This window comes from Oncorhynchus mykiss, chromosome 3 (genome assembly GCF_057628025.1).
Source record: "Oncorhynchus mykiss isolate SJ-2025 chromosome 3, ASM5762802v1, whole genome shotgun sequence".
NCBI classification, from domain to species: domain Eukaryota; kingdom Metazoa; phylum Chordata; class Actinopteri; order Salmoniformes; family Salmonidae; genus Oncorhynchus; species Oncorhynchus mykiss.
The window spans coordinates 40,513,270-40,533,822 of NC_143024.1; the positions used below are offsets into that span (position 1 = coordinate 40,513,270).

The 20,553-nt window shown below is 43.3% G+C and overlaps 1 protein-coding gene across 1 annotated transcript in view; it reads left to right on the forward strand.

The window, feature by feature from the left end:
• si:ch211-1i11.3 (mitogen-activated protein kinase kinase kinase 5) overlaps positions 1-13,007 on the forward strand; it is a 34,558-nt gene extending 21,551 nt beyond the window's left edge. The window contains exons 16-28 of the mRNA XM_021595434.3: positions 591-727; positions 1,031-1,136; positions 1,308-1,465; positions 5,199-5,391; positions 7,499-7,658; positions 8,009-8,180; positions 8,651-8,836; positions 9,352-9,457; positions 9,681-9,924; positions 10,227-10,339; positions 11,112-11,209; positions 11,468-11,544; positions 11,801-13,007. Coding sequence (XP_021451109.2) covers positions 591-727; positions 1,031-1,136; positions 1,308-1,465; positions 5,199-5,391; positions 7,499-7,658; positions 8,009-8,180; positions 8,651-8,836; positions 9,352-9,457; positions 9,681-9,924; positions 10,227-10,339; positions 11,112-11,209; positions 11,468-11,544; positions 11,801-11,909 — 1,859 coding nt within the window. The 3' untranslated portion in view covers positions 11,910-13,007. The remainder of the gene's footprint in view (positions 1-590; positions 728-1,030; positions 1,137-1,307; positions 1,466-5,198; positions 5,392-7,498; positions 7,659-8,008; positions 8,181-8,650; positions 8,837-9,351; positions 9,458-9,680; positions 9,925-10,226; positions 10,340-11,111; positions 11,210-11,467; positions 11,545-11,800) is intronic.
• Positions 13,008-20,553: the final 7,546 nt, after the last annotated feature.

Here is a 20,553-nt window from a genome sequence, read left to right on the forward strand (position 1 = left end):
ATACAAAGTTGCCAAAGTGTTTGAAATTGTTACAAACAAGTGCAGAATACAATTATGCTTCGAATGAAAACCAAGATGACTGCATTAAAAGATGCTTAGCCTACATGGGTCTGTGTAGGCTATTTCCATCAATAGAGTTCTATTTTTCGACTAGGCTATTCGACCAAGTTTTTCATGACGTGTGACAACGTGGTCAACGATGTGCCCAATCTGTGATGTAGTGCATTGTTATTGGGTAAGCATAATAAAGCTGCCTCAGTACCACCTACGGCTGAAAATAGGCTATTATCTCTCTATGGGCTGATCCTTGGTCAGTATTGTGAAATCATTTTAATGTTAAGATTTGAATGGAGATATCTGATCCTAACAGTGTTGACACATGGTATAACAAGGCACTAAGCGAACGTTCTCGCTGGGTGGTTCTTCGGGAAACAAGTTGGCTCGTGTATATAATGATGCATCTGGTACGTCATCGTAATGCTTAAGTTACATCGCAACTGGGAAACGAGGCCCACAGGTGTTGCAAATCCTAAATAGAATCCCTTACATATCTAACCGTCACCCATTCCAATGTCATCTCTCCCATGTAGGAAGCTTGTCCTCTCTCCTGCGTTCCAAATGGGGACCCCTGAAAGACAACGAGGCCACCGTCATTTTCTACACCAGGCAGATCCTGGAAGGGCTTAAGTATCTCCATGACAACCAGATAGTCCACAGAGACATCAAGGTGAGGTTTGTTGTTGCTAAATAAAAACATTTTTAACGTTTTTTTTAAGTACCAATGCCACAGCGGATTTAAATTCTCACGGTCAGAGGTAGTCGTGTTCATTTGGTACTAAACGGCGGAAAATGGAGTGAAACAGGAAGGCATTTCCTGGACTTAAGAAACGCTCCTTTTTGTTTTCCTTTTCAAAACGTTTTGCTACGTTGTGGCCTACTGAGCATGACCCTGGTGTATGTTGCTTACTCAACTACTAATGTGTTGTGGGGAAAGAGTATCTGGTGTAAGAAACAAGTCATTTTCTCACAGGGTGACAACGTGTTGATTAACACCTACAGTGGTGTTCTCAAGATCTCTGACTTTGGCACCTCGAAACGACTGGCGGGAATCAACCCTTGCACAGAGACCTTTACAGGTGTGTGTGGGTGTATGTTTGATGTTTTTGTATGAGTGTGGTTGGGTATGTGGCCATGCTTTTTTCATATGAACATTTATATTTTACTTTGTTGGTATGAACATTATTTACTTGTGTTGTCTACATGTTTGTGTAGGCAGGTGTCTAAATGTCTCTGTGTGGTGTTCTTAGGGACACTGCAGTACATGGCTCCAGAGATCATCGACCAGGGCCCGCGGGGTTATGGGAAGCCTGCAGACATCTGGTCCTTGGGCTGTACCATAATAGAGATGGCCACGGGGAAACCACCCTTTCACGAGCTGGGCAGCCCACAGGCAGCCATGTTCAAGGTAATCTTTCTCTTAGAAAATAAAAGAGGACCGCACACTCTAGGAGCTCAGATGCAAAACTTTAATTACCAACGTTTCGACAGCCAAGCTGTCTTCATCAGGGTATAATCACAAACACTGCGGGATGACTCGTTTATGTAGTGTCAAAAGACACAGGTGTCTATAATCATGGCCAAGAGTGGCCTAATATCATTGGTTAATTCTCAAATATTAAAATGGCATACAAAGAACAAATGGAGAGCATTCAATCATAGATTCATTTTAAACTACACACGCTTACAAACAATTTACAATGGCACTATCACAATCACGGCTTCAGATCAAAGTCTACGTTGAGACCGAAGGGAGCAAGGGTCTTTAAGTTAAAGATCCAGGCAGCCTCTCGTTTTAACAATAAATTATCAAGGTCACCCCCTCTCCTAGGGAAGGTGACATGTTCGATGCCAATATAACGCAGAGACGAAATCGAGTGGCCTGCCTCCAAAAAGTGGGCCGCAACTGGATAAGTAGAGTTTTTACACCTAATGGTGCTACGATGCTCTGAGATACGTCCTTTTAATTTGCGCTTTGTTTTACCCACGTCATTTTTACCACAAGGACAAGTTATAAGATAAATAACTGCCTTAGTGGAGCACGTAATAACACCTTTGATTGGGATCGATTTCCCTGTTTGTGGATGTTTGAAGGATCTACATTTATAAGTGCTATTGCATTGAGCACAGCCATTACACTTGTAATTTCCATCCAGTAGGGGCGCAAATGGACGTTGTTCAGGAATATCTTGGGGTGGTAAATCACAGTGTACCAATTGGTCTCTGAGATTTCTGCTCCGCGAGAATACGACCAAGGGAAGGTCCAAAAACACATTACCGAGACTTTCATTGGATTTTAGAATGTGCCAATGTTTGTGAACGATTCCCTTAATTTGTTCAGAGCGCTTTGAATGGCGGGTAGTTAGAACGCAAGAATGCGTCTTTTTGCGAGACTGACCTTGAAAAAGGTCATGTTTTGTTTTGAATTTTCTCAATGGCAATATTAATCTGATCATTTTTGTAGCCCCTCTCCTTGAACTTTCTTTGCGTGTCAGCCATATTTCTGTCGAAACCTGATTTGTTTTTTGCAAATTCTTTTGATTCGACAGAATTGGCTGTAGGGCAAACTATTTTTCAAGGGAAGTGGGTAACAACTATCAGCCCTCAACAAACTGTTACGATCAGTAGGTTTCCTGTAAAGATCCGTGTATAGAACATTATCTTCACATAAGATCAGAAGATCAAGGAAACTGATTTGACGTGTATCAGATTGCATAGTAAATCTCTAATGATCAGAACAGGAGTTAAGAAAAGCATGGAACGCCTGGAGCTGTTTTTCATCACCCTTCCATAGAAAAAAAATATCATCAATACACTGTTTCCAAATAATGTTAGGCAAGAAAACATTTTTGAGAGGATTGAAAATAGACTGTTTCTCAATGTAACCCACATACAAATTAGCATAGTTAGGAGCCATGGGGGATCCCATAGCAGTACCCTTCGTCTGAATAAAGAAATCATTTAGAAACATGAAATAGTTATGTGTGAGTACTATTTCAGCCAATGTTAAAATGCATGCACTGGAAGGTTGTTCATTAGGGTCACGTTGCAGAAGAAAATGTTCCATGGCTTCAATACCGCCCTCGTGTGGAATATTTGTGCATACCGACTCAACATCAAAAGTAACTAACAAGGTATTCTCAGGGAGAGGATCAAGAGATTCAATGATAGAGATCATACTGCTGGTGTCCTTTACAAAGGAGGGGAGCTGTTCTGCGAGTGGTCTAATAAAAAAGTCAACAGAAGTAGATCGAGGGGCCGTTACTGCATCAATGCCCGCTACAATAGGGCGTCCTGGAGGTTGTAACATTCTTGTGTAATTTCGGCAAAGTGTAGAAAGTGCCAATTTTAGGGTGTTGAATAGCCAAAAAAGTAATGTTCTTTTTTGTTATCTGACCAGAACTTAAATACCCATCTAGGACCGTAAAGATAGTATTCTGAAATTGGGAAGTAGGGTCACTTCTGAGTTTCTTGTAAAAGGTGTTGTCAAGCAGCTGTCTATGACACTCATTTACATAAGCTGTCCTATCCATGAGTACAACCGACCCACCCTTATCAGCGGGATCAATCAAGCAAAGCTTGTTTTTCATCCTTGGGTAAATTATGGAAAGATTTGGACCCCTGTTTATTCTTAAGGAGATGTCCAACATCTTTTTCCACAAGTCTGCAATATGTCTCGATAGAGTGATTGCGATTGGCTGGAGGTATAAAATAACTCTTGCTTTTAAAAAGAGTCGGAATATGTGCAGGAGAGCAACTTACTGGTTCAATAGAAGTGTCAGAATTAGGGGAGCTAAAGTATTCCCTTAAACGGATGTTTCTAAAAAACCTAAACATGTCTGCCTTAACATCAAAATCGTTGCACTGGGTTGTAGGCACAAAAGATAACCCTTTATTAAGCAAAGAGACATGGGCAGGGCTCAATATCTCGCTTGATAAATTAAAGACACTCAGTCCCGTGGGTTCTGGGACCGTGTGAACGGTCTCCTCTGCCTCTGATAGTCGTTTCTTCTTACCCCGTCGGGTACGGCGTCTCGTCGATGCGCGTGCCTCCGCCCTTCTGTCCCTCCATCTCTACGATGCGCGTGCCTGCGGCCTCCTCCGCCCTTCTGTCCCTCCATCTCTACGATGCGCGTGCCTGCGGTCTCCTCCGCCCTTCTGTCCCTCCATCTCTACGATGCGCGTGCCTGCGGCCTCCTCCGCCCTTCTGTCCCTCCATCTCTACGATGCGCGTGCCTGCGGCCACCTCCGCCCGTCCAGTCTCTCGTTGAATAAAAAACTACCACTGGAAGCCGATGAGGCGCTGGTTGTAGAGCGTTGGTCAGACGGGGGTGGATGGACGTAAGCGGCATCCCTCCTGCGTCTGCCATGGAGAGGAGGAGCAGGACCTTGTCAGGGTTTCTCCAGATGTAGACTTTATCCTCGGCCATGTCTTTTTTGTCTTGGTTGAATTTCTTGATTTTAAGTTCCTTTATTTCTGTAGACAACTTGTCCTGGAGCGCTTGGTTAGTTTTCATCAGTTCATTGAATATGCCATCATCATTAACAGCTTGTGTAGTCGAAAATGAATTTATGATCGTATGCTATCCATTTGTTGTTTGTGTGCTGTTCCTTGAATGCTATTTTAATATTTGATAATTAACCTATGATATTAGGCCACTCTTGACCATGATTACAGACACCTGTGTCTTTTGACACTATAAACGAGTCATCCCGCAGTGTTTGTGATTACACCCTGATGAAGACCGCTTGGCTGTCGAAACGTTGCTAATTACATTTTTGCATCTGAGCTCCTAGAGTGTGCGGCTCTCTTTTATTTTCAAGTTCTACTCTGCTAGCCAGCACCTCGCTTAAATAGGTGTGCGTTTCTTTTTCTTCAAAACCTAAAGGTTTGACAATGAGTATGTTATTACATACTCAAGGTACTATACCTTGTTAGTACCTGGTGAATACTGGACTGTACAGAATTTTACCAGCTGAATCCAGGGTTGTGTTCAGAAAGCATCAAACTGAAGATATACTTAAACAGGGAGGGACTACCTGAACTTGTCCAATAAGAAACTGTCAGTTTCCGTTGCAAAACGTTTTACCTACTGAACACAACCCTGAAGAGTACGTACTCTGTTCCCGTCTCCCTCTAGGTTGGTATGTTCAAGATCCACCCGGAGGTGCCGGAGTGTATGTCAGGTGAGGCCAAAGTCTGCATCATGAGATGCTTCACACCGGACCCAGACAACAGGGCCACGGCCTCTGAGCTACTCAAGGACTCCTTCCTCAAGTCCACCTCCCGGAGGAAGGCCAAGCCAGAGCCTGGGACACTGCCTACGGATGCTGGTGAGTCATCATCATTGTTATCGTCATAATCATAGGTAGCTTTATTTTCATCGTCATGGTTAGCGTCATCATTTTTATAGTCATCGTCAGTGCCAGAGTCTGGTCTTGTGACTCCTATCGATCTATCGATTCCCTTTATTTTTTTGAGCAGTGTGTGTGTATATATATATATATATATAATCTCGCATGCCCGATCTGTCGATCGATCAGATCGATAGGAGTGGCCAAGAAAGGGCATACAAGATTATATATATATATATATATATATATATATATATATATATATATATACACTGCTAAAAAAAATAAAGGGAACAATTAAACAACACAATGTAACTCCAAGTCAATCACACTTCTGTGAAATCAAACTGTCCACTTAAGAAGCAACACTGATTGACAATAAATTTCACATGCTGTTGTACAAATGGAATAGACAACAGGTGGAAATTATAGGCAATTAGCAAGACACCCCCAATAAAGGAGTGGTTCTGCAGGTGGGGACCACAGACCACTTCTCAGTTCCTATGCTTCCTGGCTGATGTTTTGGTCACTTTTGAATGCTGGCGGTGCTTTCACTCTATTGGTAGCATGAGACGGAGTCTACAACCCACACAAGTGGCTCAGGTAGTGCAGCTCATCCAGGATGGCACATCAATGCAAGCTGTGGCAAGAAGGTTTGCTGTGTCTGTCAGCGTAGTGTCCAGAGCATGGAGGCGCTACCAGGAGACAGGCCAGTAGATCAGGCGACGTGGATGAGGCCGTAGGAGGGCAACAACCCAGCAGCAGGACCGCTACCTCCACCTTTGTGCAAGGAGGAGCAGGAGGAGCACTGCCAGAGTCCTGCAAAATGACCTCCAGCAGGCCACAAATGTGCATGTGTCTGTTCAAACGGTCAGAAACAGACTCCATGAGGGTGGTATGAGGGCCCGGCGCCCACAGGTGGGGGTTGTGCTTACAGCCCAACACCGTGCAGGACGTTTTTCATTTGCCAGAGAACACCAAGATTGGCAAATTCGCCACTGGCGCCCTGAGCTCTTCACAGATGAAAGCAGGTTCACACTGAGCACATGTGACAGACGTGACAGTCTGGAGACGCCGTGGAGAACGTTCTGCTGCCTGCAACATCCTCCAGCATGACCGGTTTGGCAGTGGGTCAGTCATGGTATGGGGTGACATTTCTTTGGGGGGCCGCACAGCCCTCCATGTGCTCGCCAGAGGTAGCCTGACTGCCATTAGGTACCGAGATGACATCCTCAGACCCCTTGTGAGACCATATGCTGGTGCGGTTGGCCCTGGGTTCCTCCTAATGCAAGACAATGCTAGACCTCATGTGGCTGGAGTGTGTCAGCAGCTCCTGCAAGAGGGAGGCATTGATGCTATGGACTGGCCTGCCCGTTCCCCAGACCTGAATCCAATTGAGCACATCTGGGACATCATGTCTCGCTCCATCCACCACCACAGACTGTCCAGGAGTTGGCGGATGCTTTAGTCCAGGTCTGGGAGGAGATCCCTCAGGAGACCATCCGCCACCTCATCAGGAGCATGCCCAGGCGTTGTAGGGAGGTCATACAGGCACGTGGAGGCCACACACACTACTGAGCCTCATTTTGACTTGTTTTAAGGACATTACATCAAAGTTGGATCAGCCTATAGTGTAATTTTCCACTTTAATTTTTAATTTTGAGTGTGACTCCAAATCCAGACCCAATTTTTGTAGGATTTTGTTGTCAGCACATTCAACTATGTAAAGAAAAAAGTATTTAATAAGAATATTTCATTCAGTCAGATCTAGGATGTGTTATTTTAGTGTTCCCTTTATTTTTTTGAGCAGTGTGTGTATATATGTGTGTGTATGTATATATGTGCATATATATATATATATATATATATACACACACCTCGCTCTCCTTGTCTTTCAAAAATACAAAAGTGATCCTAATTTCTATCCCAATTTCTATCACCACACTCATTATTTTCATAATTGTCTGAATATTAATTATTATTGCCCTTGTCTGTGTATAGTCTTCCTAATTCAGAAAGGCCATGCTCATCGCCATTCTGTTACCATTACTGGGGTAATGACTCTGCCCTGCTTTGTGTCCTGTAGGTGACAACTACCAGCGCAGTATGTCTGTCCCAGTGTCTATACCTGTGACAGATACAGACACGATGGATCTGTCGTGCTCCTGGGACCTCCGGAGGACCATCTCCCCCCTCAGAGGAAAGGACATTAAAAAGAGCCCACCCAGCACCAGAGGCTTCCTGCCGTAGGTCAAAACATCCTATACCCTCTGGTTCCCCATTCGATTACATCCGATTTGTGAAACAACTTCATTGTAGATCATTGCCTTACTGTTAATGCAATAGATCATCTCAAGATAGATGACCATGTCTTTTTCTAAATTGTCTGAAAAATCCAACTGCTCCATGATGAGCTTCCACCATATTGTCTTATTTTCCAATCGCTGCAGACTGAGGGGAGGAGTAGAGGAGAGGTCCGATTTTCAAGCAATTGAGATGGAGCCCATGCTAGATATTGCCAAAGACCATATTTGTATGGCAGAATGTTTTATCTATGTAACATTGGTGTATCTCGTCTCCACCTTGTGGTGGCCAGGGTGTCAGAGGAGCCCAGTGCTGTGGACACGACGGCTAGTCCAGCCACGTCAGGGGAGAACCTGGGCCTGTTCCTACTGAGGAAGGACAGCGAGAGGAGGGCCACACTGCACAGGATCCTCACTGAGTACATCACCGACGTGGTGCACAACATCCAGAACACACTACCTCAGGTAGAGCGAGAGGTAGAGAGAGAGAGAGAGAGAGAAATATTGGGCTGTATGTGTCAGAGTAGGAGTGCTGATCTAGGATCTGTTTGACCTTTTAGATCATAATGAATAAGACCGGATGGACCTGATCTTAGATCGGTACTTCTACTCTTTGACAAAAAAAAAAATATGGGCCCAGAGAAGGATCTATCCCTGATACAGTCAACTCCTGATACATGCAATGGCTTAGGATGGTTATGAGGGCATGCATATATCCAGAGCAATTAAAGACAATGTATGGTGAAATAATATAATAATAATAAATGTCACTTAGCAGACTTTTACGTATGGTTGGTCCCGGGAAAGTGAACCCACTACCCTGGTGTTACAAGCACCATGCTCTACCAACTGAGCTACACAGGGCCACATTTTACACTTGTAGGTTTCTTTGCCGATAATTATTTTAGAATGTTTCCTCTCTCCTTGCCTCTAAGCAAACAGACGTTGGGTCTGTGACCTCAGAGCACATCTCTGAGCTGATTGGCTGCCTGCGGGAGAACATCCGCTCTCCAGACAGAAGGCACCTGACCAACAGATTGGTGAAGTTGCGCTCCACACTGCTTGCTACCGCAGTACCCCTCAAAAACCTGCGAGCTGTGCTCTTCAGCTTCCAGGATGCGGTAGGTCACTGGAGGTCACCGTTGTGTTCATTCGGGTATGCAACAGAAAACATTACAAAACATCTTGCAACATCTTATTGGAGTAGTCCCTCCCTGTTCTTTATCATGTGGTACTTAATGAACATTACCCAGGAGTTGCATCGCCAGTCCTTGAGGACAGTAGCCCTGCCAGTTTCCATTTCTCCCTGGCACGTAAAAGATTGCTTACTGTCATTGATTGGCCATAGATTTCACAAACGGTTCCTCAAGTATTAGACAGATAGTAATCACAAGGCCAGGGTGGACGGGGGATTGAACAGGGGGAGTCGTATATGTGTAAATAGCCAGGAGTTTTACCACAGGCTATGCATCACACCCAATAGTATTGTGCTAATCCGTTCTTCTCACTCACTCCCTCGTGTGTGTGTGTGTGTGTGTGTGTGTGTGTGTGTGTGTGTGTGTGTGTGTGTGTGTGTGTGTGTGTGTGTGTGTGTGTGTGTGTGTGTGTGTGTGTGTGTGTGTGTGTGTGTGTGCAGGTGAAAAAGGTGTTGAGGCAGCAGCAGGTGAAACCTCACTGGATGTTTGCTCTGGATAACCTGCTGAGGCAGGCCGTGCAGGACGCCATCACTGTACTATTACCAGGTAAGAACCAGCAGAGTCAGGCCTAATTCAGAGTCAGGCCTAATCCCAACTTCTATCCGTTGTATTGGACATAGAAATTCCTCATAGAACTCCTGTTCAATTTCATGATATGACTCTGGGATTTGGAATTGAGTCCATCCCCGCCATTCAAAGACCTCACCACCTCCCAAATCCCCGCACACACGCACACTCTTGCTCACACACACACCTCAATGTCTTTCAGAGCTCAAGCTACAGCTGCAGTCTTCCTTTGAGACGAAGGAGAGTAGCCCAGAGAGAGGGCAGCGGCCCAGTGAGCTAGTAAAGCTTTTGCCTGCAGTTTTCTCAGATGACCAGGTGGCGGCGCCAGCCGACACAGAGACCATAGAGGAGTTTTCAGAAAGCCCCTGCTTACCCAATGGCCTCCAGTACAACACTAACTGTCCCCTCAGTCAGGAACTGACAGATCTACGGCTAGAGACTCGCAGGTTCAGTGCCATTTACTTAGCTGTTTATATTACATTGCTTTATTGGCATGACAAAAAAAATGCATTTGTATTGTCATGTGATTCTTTATTCCACCTTTTAACGTGGGGTTTCCTTTCATTTCAACTTTAGTATAATGGGCTTTAGAATGTAAAGAAAATAGTCATTCCTACAGATTCAGTGAAAAGTGCCAGTACACCACCAAGTGCCAGCACACCACCAAGGATTACATTGCAACCAGTTACAACGGTTACAATGTACTGTTACTTCAGGCCTGGTCCATAATGACTAATTGTATTTTCAGACTGCTGACTCAGCTGAGTGAGAAAGAGCGGGAATACCAGGAGCTACTGAGGAACTCTGTCCAGAGGAGACAGGATCAGATCGACACTACCAGGAACACATCAGAACCCACAGGTAATGTTTTCAGATCCCACTCCGTCCCAAAGCAGTCTGACTGCTGCTAATGTCAGCTCATTTAAGGCTAGTGTGTTGGTAAACATTGTACGTTTGGGTGAAGTACCTTAGTGAGCCTAATTCTGTCACTCTGCCACACCTTAGTATGTAGCAAGGCCGAGCACTCTTTGTCTAATAAATAATGAATATCGGGCGTTAAAATCCTGTGTGTTTTTGTATACATGTAGACACTGGAGGTTGAAGCTTGTGGTATGACAGTGGCCCCACAAGTTACAGCATGCCTACTGTCATGTTCCTAAAATGGAGAGATGGAATGCCATTGAGACAGTTTGTAGGCTTTGTGATTCACACCCTGTGTTTCTAGATCTCTCTCCACACCTCACCCTCAGACAGTGGATTTCTGCTTTACTGGTTTGAGTTTAAGGCGTGTCGCTCATTGCCGCTGAGATTCGAGATTTGGAACCAGACGTTTCAGTCATAATAATGATTAGAAACTGGCATCGGAAAATGTTGGCCTGTTTTTGTTTATAAGACCCTAATTAACGCTTTTGCTTTTTTATCTGTCAGGTTTACTTCTTTTACCCATGTTAACGCATACTGTCGCGAATAGCCCCGACCGGGACTCAAAACCTCAGTCCATGTGACTGTCAGTCGAACACCTTAACCATACCTGAAAATCTGCATTTGAAATCCTCACAATGTTCAGCGTAGTAGCATGATGGTGCAAACTGGTGACCAGATCATACCGACTTGTCTTCTCATCCTCCTGTAGATACAGAGTTGTCCCTGCAGATAAGTTTGAACCCAGAAGTCAAGTCCTTGGTTTGCTGGCTGAAGGCTATCCCAGTAGATCAGGACACCATAGACAAGGTAAGGAACTTCAAAAACGACTTTGTGTTTTAATGATGTGGGATTGGTTATCAAAATATGGTGTGGCTATTGATTTATGGGTAACTACATGCATGGAATAAACCATCTAATTGGTGAAAAGAGCCTTATTCACATTATAATAATATGACAAATCACAAAAGTCTATACCACGAAAAATCTGAAAAAATAGGAAGTAATGTAGCTCGGTTTCAGTCCGTGTTTGCATGAGGCTTGTTCTCACTGTGCTTTTGTTTGTAGTTACTCTCTCACGAGTTCACCTTGGACTGTCTCCTCACCATGGCCTGCAGGGATGACTTGATGTACTGTGCCATAAGGTGAACTTCCTCCTCCAATCATGTTCGCACATCCTTAAAGCAGAAACAGGAAACTGATCTACGCTAATGAGGAAAACCCATTCTTTTCTGTTTGGATGTTTATGTCGTTATTCAAAGGACTGTGAAAGTACTGTGAATCGCTGAGATGTGTCAATGTGTGACTAGGGATCTGTGCAGTAGGAGGGTGTATGGATGTGACACCCACCCACACACACACAAAGGGTCTGTATTTTTTACTGTTACTGTTTCTCCACAGAGGAGGGATGCTGTGTCGTGTCTGGGCGGCCATCACAACACAGAGGAAGTCACAGCTCAAATCTCAGCTCAGCACACACTCTGAAGAGGACGAGGACAGCATTCTCTGATGGGTCATTACGTGTTCCACTAATAGGCTGGTCCTATAAACACAACATGGTACAAATTTACTGAGTCTGTGAATTTGTCTCATAGTTAAGATGCAGGAATTAGTGTGTGTGCGCATGGACGGTTTTCTGAGAATAAGATAATCATGTCATAAAAATTGGGACCTACCTTAGTATTTCCCCAAAGATGTTATATTGAAACTGAAATGGTTACAAAAAGATGGATGAACAGTCAAGGATATGTTTTTCTGTCATTTCTTATTGTGAATCACTGTACTTGTAAAACGGGTTCGGAGAAATCTGCAGTCTGATTGGCTGAAATGGGGTTCTAAACCATTGACAATTCCCTGATATTCGGAGGGGTGAGGGGGGATATTTAGGGCCAACAGCTGTCATATTTTTACCTCAATAGATACTCCGTGCCTCCATGATACTTCACATTCATTTGTTAGTTTGGTGTGTAGTATAAAACAAAATGTACCTCTTTAATGTACACCATTTCTGAGCTCTTCGCAGGGCCTAGGACTTGAAGAAAAGTTATGTTATTGATGGTAAATATACACTTTTGCGAGAATGTGTTCTGGTGATTGGTCATTGTGGGAATAGTGGTGTCTGTAATAGGTGTATACCACATACTGGTGGTGTCTGTAATAGGTGTATACCACATACTGGTGGTGTCTGTAATAGGTGTATACCACATACTGGTGGTGTCTGTAATAGGTGTATACCACATACTGGTGGTGTCTAACAGGTGTATACCACATACTGGTGGTGTCTGTAATAGGTGTATACCACATACTGGTGGTGTCTGTAATAGGTGTATACCACATACTGGTGGTGTCTGTAATAGGTGTATACCACATACTGGTGGTGTCTGTAATAGGTGTATACCACATACTGGTGGTGTCTGTAATAGGTGTATACCACATACTGGTGGTGTCTGTAATAGGTGTATATGGGTCTTTCGATAAAGAAAGGGGCCAATGTTCATGTTAAAAATGTCATGTGTTTAAATATGATTTGTCTCTGTTTCACATTTGTAGTTACAGGAATAAAAGTCTTGGTAGGCATAATTACTAACGCCACCTAGCAACAACAAAACATCTACATGTCATTCAAAATGTCACATGAAACATGGACACTGCATGTTTCTTTGTCATGCCTAGTAGCCAGGTCTGTTTGTGCTTTAGTCAACTTCTCTATAATTTATAGCCCTGCTAAACATTCCTGATTTTGTGGTATCCAATTGTCTTATCGCTGCAACTCCCGTACAGACTCGGGAGAGGCTAAGGTCGAGAGCCGTGTGTCCCCCGAAACAAAACCCAACCAAGCCGCACTGCTTCTTGACACAATACCCGCTTAATCCGGAAGCCAGCCGCACTAATGTGTCGGAGGAAACACCGTACACCTGGCGACCGTGTCAGTGTGCACTGCACCCGGCTCGCCACAGGAGTCGCTAGTGTGCGATGGGACAAAAACATCCCTGCCGACCAAACCCTCCTCTAACCTGGACGACGCTGGGCCAATTGTGCGCTGCCCCATTGGTCTGCCGGTCGCGGCCGGCTGCAACAGAGCCTGCACTTGAACCCAGAATCTCTAGCGGCACAGCTATTACTGCGATGCAGTGCCTTAGACCACTGCACCACTCGGGAGGCCCAAAAGTAATTTGAAATGTTTTTTTTAATTTTAATTTTAAAACGAAACAATTGACCGTTTTCACATTCCCGATTGCTCCATTTTAACTCAGGAAAACAAACGATCAAAACGTACACGGACTGTATTCTTATCTCAGGAATCCTGACTTAATGTTGTCCACTGAGTAGGCTAATTATCTTGACCGCCGTAACAACATGGACACAGACATGTTCTGTCACTCCTCGAGATCAACAGTAATTCCTGCACTTTGGCTGTTGTTCAATCACATGCGATATAACAGGAGCTCTTTATCGCTTGACTGACATTCAACAAAACAAATCCTGAATCAGATGATGTAGCGCGATAATGTCCCCCTCACACTAAACAGCTAGACATCAAATGCGCAACAAACAACTATTATGCATACAGTGGGAAGAAAAAGTATGTGAACCCTTTGGAATTATCTGGATTTAGATCTGATCTTCATCTAAGTCACAACTGACAATCACAAGCTGCTTAAACTAATAACACACAAATTATTATACTTTTCTTCTCTATATTGAATGCATCATTTAAACATTCACAGTGTAGGTTGGAGAAAAATAATGACTTCTCCAAAAGCTAATTGGAGTCAGGTGTCAGCTAACTTAGAGTATAATCATTGTGACAAGATTGGAGATGTTGGTTAGAGCTGCCCTGCCCTGTTAAAAAACACTCACAAAATTTGAGTTTGCTATTCACAAGAAACATTGCGTGATGTGAACCATGCCTCAAACAAAAGAGATCTCAGAAGACCCAAGATTAAGAATTGTTGACTTACATAAAGCTGGAAAGGGTTACAAAAGTATCTCTAAAAGCCTTGATGTTCATCAGTCCACGGTAAGACAAATTGTCTATAAATGGAGAAAGTTCAGCACTGTTGCTACTCTCCGTAGGAGTGGCCGTCCTGCAAAGATGACTGCAAGAGGAGAATGCTCAATGAGGTTAAGAAGAATCCTAGAGTATCAGCTAAAGACTTACATAAATCTGTTGATGAGTCTACAATAAGTAAAACCCTAAACAAGAATGGTGTTCATAGGAGGACACCACGGAAGAAGCCACTGCTGTCTTTAAAAAAAAATGTCTGCACATCTGAAGTTTGCAAAAGAGCATCTGGATGTTCCACAGTGCTACTGGCAAAATATTCTGTGGACAGATGAAACTAAAGTTGTGTTGTTTGAAAGGAACACACAACACTATGTGTGGAGAAAAAAAGTCACAGCGCACCAACATCAAAACCTCATCCCAACTGTAAAGTATGGTGAAGGGAGCATCATGGTTTGGGGCTGCTTTGCTGCCTCAGGGCCTGGACAGCTTGCTATCATCGGCGGAAAAATTTATTCCCATGTTTATTAAGACATTTTGCAGGAGAATGTAAGGCTATCTGTCCGCCAATTGAAGCTCAACAGAAGTTGGGTGATGCAACAGGACAACGACCCAAAACACAGAAGTAAATCAACAACAGAATGGCTTCAAAAGAAGTAAATACGCCTTCTGGAGTGGCCCAGTCAGAGTCCTGACCTCAACCTGATTGAGATGCTGTGGCATGACCTCAAGAGAGCAGTTCACACCAGACATCCCCAGAATATTGCTGAACTGAAACAGTTTTGTAAAGAGGAATGTTCTAAATTTCCTCCTGACCGTTGTGCAGGTCTGATCCGCAACTACAGGAAGCGTTTGGTTGAGGTTATTGCTGCCAAAGGAGGGTCAACCAGTTATTAAATCCAAGGGGTCACATACTTTTCCCGCCCAATACTGTGAATGTTTGCACAGTGTGTTCAATAAAGACATGGGAACGTATAATTGTGTTAGTTTAAGCAGACTGTTTGTCTATTGTTGTGACCTAGATGAAGATCAGATCACATTTTATGACCAATTTATGCAGAAGTCCAGGTCTTCCAAAGGGTTCACATACTTTTTTGTGCCTCTGTAATTATGTTAAAGTTACTCTTTCTGTTAAATGCATTTGATTTTGCAATCGCATGCATTATTTTCGACGTGTGTGTGCCCTTCGAAGCTGTTTTCACACTAACACAGGGAGGTACAACATGTTACAAGGTTACAGTGCACTTCTGAGATCTCCATACAAAAAAAGTGTCCGACAGCAATATCCAGGAATTTTACAGGATCAAGTTCAATGTGTAATTCATTTGTTAAACGCTTAGTATATGATATAACAACAAACAGTATTATAAATGTAAGGAAAGAAAGGAAAAATTCCAAATATGACAAAGGGTTTAAACAGGTTTTGATTCTACTCATGAATTATACTGAACAGTTCATATAAGGGATTCAGTCCATTTCAATCAATGAATTAGGCCCTAATCTATGGATTTCACATGACTGGGAATACAGATACTGTATGTATCTGTTGGTCACCGATACTTTTTTAAAAAAAGTAGGGGTGTGAATCAGAAAACCAGTCAGTATGTGGTGTGACCACCATTTGACTCATGAAGCGCGACACATCTCTTTTGCATAGAGTTGATCAGGCTGTTGATTGTGGCCTGTGGAATGTTGTTCCACGCTTCAATGGCTGTGTGAAGTTGCTAGATATTGGTGGGAACTGGGACATGCTGTCGTAAACATCAACCCTGAGCATCCCAAACTTGCTCAATGGGTGCAGGCCATAGAAGAACAAAGACATTTTCAGCTTCCAGTAATTGTGTACAGACCCTTATCTACACGGGGCAGTGCATTATTATGCTGAAACATGGTGATGGCGGCAGATGAATGGTACGACAACGGGCCTCAGGATCTCATCACGGTATCTCTGAGCATTCAAATTGCCATCGATAAAATGCAATTGTGTTCGTTGTCCTGTCAGTAGCTTATGTCTGCCCGTACCATAACCCCACTGCCACCATGTGGCACTCTGTTCACGATGTTTACATCAGCAAACCACTTTCCCACACACTATACACGCTGTCTGCCATCAAAACGGGATTCATCTGTGAAGAGTACACTTCTCCAGCATGCCAGTTGCCATCGAAGGTGAGCATTTGCCAACTGAAGTCGGTTACGACACCAAACCGCAGTCAGGTCAAGACCCTGGTGAAGACGACGAGCATGCAGATGAGCTTCCCTGAGACGGTTTCTTCGGTTGTGCAAACCCACAGTCTCATCAGCTGTTCAGTTGGCTGGTCTTAGACGATCCTGCAGGTGAGGAAGCTGGTGGTGGAGGTCCTGGGCTGGCGTCGTTACACGTGGTCTGCATTTGAGAGGCCGGTTAGACGTATTTTCAAATGATCTAAAATGATGTTTGAGGCAGCTTATGGTAGAGAAATGGACATTCAATTAAACCCCAACAGCTCTGGTGAACATTCCTGCAGTCAGCATTGTGTTGTGTGACAAAACTGCACATTCAGGTGGATGGATTATCTTGATAAAGGAGAACTGCTCATTAACAGGGATGTAAACAAATTTGTGCACAAAATTTGAGAGAAATAAGCTTTTTGTGCATATGGACAATTACTGGGATCTTTTATTTCAGCTCATGAAACATGGGGCCAACACTTTACATGTGTTTTATATATTTGTTCAGTATAGATTGATAGGTAGCTCCTGTGATGTGTGATCACTTCCATATTCTATGACTTGGCTCATGTGTTACCATGGTTCCATCACAGTTAGTACTGTCGGTACCGTTGGCACCAGGCAGGATGGATCCATGGACTCCGGACGATCCCAGGAGCCCGGATGTTTCTGAGATACTGCGACCGGCTCACCTGGCACCGGCGGTCATACCACACTCAGTCCCTTAGGTCACTAGTTTTGCCCATTCTAACGTTCGTTCGAACAGTAACTGAATGCCTCGATGCCCATCTGCCTGCTTTATATAGCAAGCCATGGCCACGTTACTCACTGTCTGTAGGAGCAAACTATTTTTGTGAACGGGGTGGGGTACCTAATCAACTATCCACTGATTTTAAGTTCCCCGTTTATATCTTAATGTATTCACATGAAGAAAAAGCTGAGTATTATTGACTGTGTAACAGCTCCAAACAGTCACTGATACCCTAGTTTATAGAAAGACCCAAATGCTGTCATAAGCTGAAAGATCAATAGAAGGAAAGAGGATCATATTTGTGTACCTGTGAGTGTACACACGCCCCTGCTCACTCAATCTCATACACACACACACACACACACTCACAGATAGAGAGAGATCCAAACACACAGTCTGGTGGAAGAAGTGAATCAGTGGTGCCCACACTGTAAAATTCCACACATGCTTCCCCATCTGTTATTATACTGTTGACATCACCTTGGAGACAAGTGTTTGGGCCTTCCTGTTATCCCAGGCCATATGGCTACACACACTGTGTGTGTGTGTTTCATCCATTTAGTTGTGTAATTATTCCCCAGTATTCTCTATGGTCCTATATGCAATTGGTGAGATGGGACAATGAAGTCAATTATTTTCACAACTACAATAAGTGATAGAAATATTAGAGGGCTAGTGAAGTATAAATCTACTCAAACACTGAGTCATAAGGGATATTAAAATCATTTAGGGATTGGGCTTGGTTCACTTTAATGTATTAATAATACCCACCAAGGCATATCAGTATTGTCTGTTTTTTATTTAGATAAATGTTTATTTCCTCTCCTTTCTATTCTTCTCTATATGAGTGTTTTACCCTATTGCTATTGCATGTAGCAAATAAGGGCACATGGGTACATGATTAAAAACACCCAGAGAAATTAGTTACGACTAAAAAAAATTACATTTACATGATGCTAAATGAGACAACCACATGTCACAGGCATATTAAGTACACCTTTCCTCAATTAAGTAATTGTCAGCAAAGGCAGAGCTAGAAAGGGGGGAAGTCAAGTTCAAGTGTAGGAAGGAAGTCGTTTTTTGGGGGGGTGGGTCGAGGTGAGGAGGGTTATTATTTAAGAGGAAGAGGTAGGGTTTTAGTTGCTTTCGAAAGATGGGCAGGGACTCCGCTGTCCTCGCTGTTGGATTCCAATAATTGTTCTTGCCTTCGGCAAACAGAGGCTATTCTAATTATTCTAATTAGGCTATTCTCAAACCCAATAAGCACAGATTTTTTTTTTTTACAATGTCACCTAATAGTGTTCTGCAGATAAGGACTGCACAGAGTATATTTGAGAAGTTATTGCACAATTAAAATGTGTGCCTCTGTTCTCTGATAGATCCAGGTCAATAGTGTCTCTAGGGTTTGTTGCTAGGGTTTACATCAAGTTTCGAGTCAGGTGAATAACCATTTTAGTATTACAAACCAACGTAATTTTTTGAGTAAACAAAGTCAATGACTGATGATGACCAATGTAAGAGTTATAAATGATGCTCTCTATACAGATAGTGTCCCTTTAATTTCCAGTGTCCCTTTAATTTCCAGTGTCCAATTGTACCTCAATGGGAGCCAAGTTCTAAGTAGAGGCTTGGGGAGCCAAGTCCGAGATGTCCTGATGATGTTGGACAGTTTCCCATGTGAAGGATCTTCCATCACCAAGAGTTGCAGTCTGTTTTGGAATGGGTAATGTTCAGGACCAGTAATAAACTGGTCCTGAACATCTCTAAAACTAAGAGCATTGCATTCCCTAAGTTCTAGACCTCAGCTGAATCTGGTAATGAATGGTATGGTTGATGAACAAGTTGAGGAGACTAAATTACTTGGCGTTACCTTAGATTGTAAACTGTCATGGTCAAAACATATAGATTCAATAGTTGTACAGATTTTATTTTGTTTTATTTATTTTATTTCACCTTTATTTAACCAGGTAGGCAAGTTGAGAACAAGTTCTCATTTACAACTGCGACCTGACCAAGATAAAGCAAAGCAGTTCGACACATATAACAACACAGAGTTACACATGGAGTAAAACAAACATACAGTCAATAATACAGTAGAAAAATAAGTCTATATACAATGTGAGCAAATGAGGTGAGATAAGGGAGGTAAAAGGCAATAAATAAGCCATGGTGGCGAAGTAAATACAATATAGCAATTAAAACACTGGAATGGTAGATTTGACAGTAGATGAGTGTGCAAAGTAGAACTACTGGGGTGCAAAGGAGCAAAATAAATACAGTAGGGGAAGAGGTGGTTGTTTGGGCTATTTATAGATGGGCTATGTACAGGTGCAGTAATCTGTGAGCTGCTCTGACAGCTGGTGCTTAAAGCTAGTGAGGGAGATAAGTGTTTCCAGTTTCAGAGATGTTTGTAGTTCGTTCCAATCATTGGCAGCAGAGAACTGGAAGGAGAGGCGGCCAAAGGATGAATTGACTTTGGGGGTGACAAGTGAGATATACCTGCCAGAACGCGTGCTACGGGTGGGTGCAGCTATGGTGACCAGCGAGCAGAGATAAGGCGGGACTTTACCTAGCAGGGTCTTGTAGATGACCTAGAGCCAGTGGGTTTGTCGACGAGTATGAAGCGAGGGCCAGCCAACGAGAGCCTACAGGTTGCAGTGGTGGGTAGTATATGGGGCTTTGGTGCATCCAATTTGTTGAGTAGAGTGTTGGAGGCTATTTTATAAATGACATCGCCGAAGTCGAGGGTCGGTAAGATGGTCAGTTTTACGAGGGTATGTTTGGCAGCATGAGTGAAGGATGCTTTGTTGCGAAATAGGAAGCTAATTCTAGATTTAACTTTGGATTGGAGATGTTTTATGTGAGATGATGGGGAGAGGTCTGTACGTGATAAAGAGATGTTCTGCTTTTTTTGACACTACATACCAAAAAGCAAGTCCTGCAGCCTCTAGTTTTGTCTTATCTTGATTATTGTCCAGTCGTGTGGTTGAGTGCTGCAGGGAAAGACCTAGTTAAGCTGCAGCTTGCCCAGAATAGAGCATCACGTCTTTCTCTTCTTGTAATCAGAGGGCAAATATAAATTCTATGGATGCCAGTCTCTCTTGGCTAAGAGTTGAGGAGAGACTGACTGCATCACGTCTTCTTTTTATAAGAAACATTCATCCCAAATTGTTTGCATAGTCAACT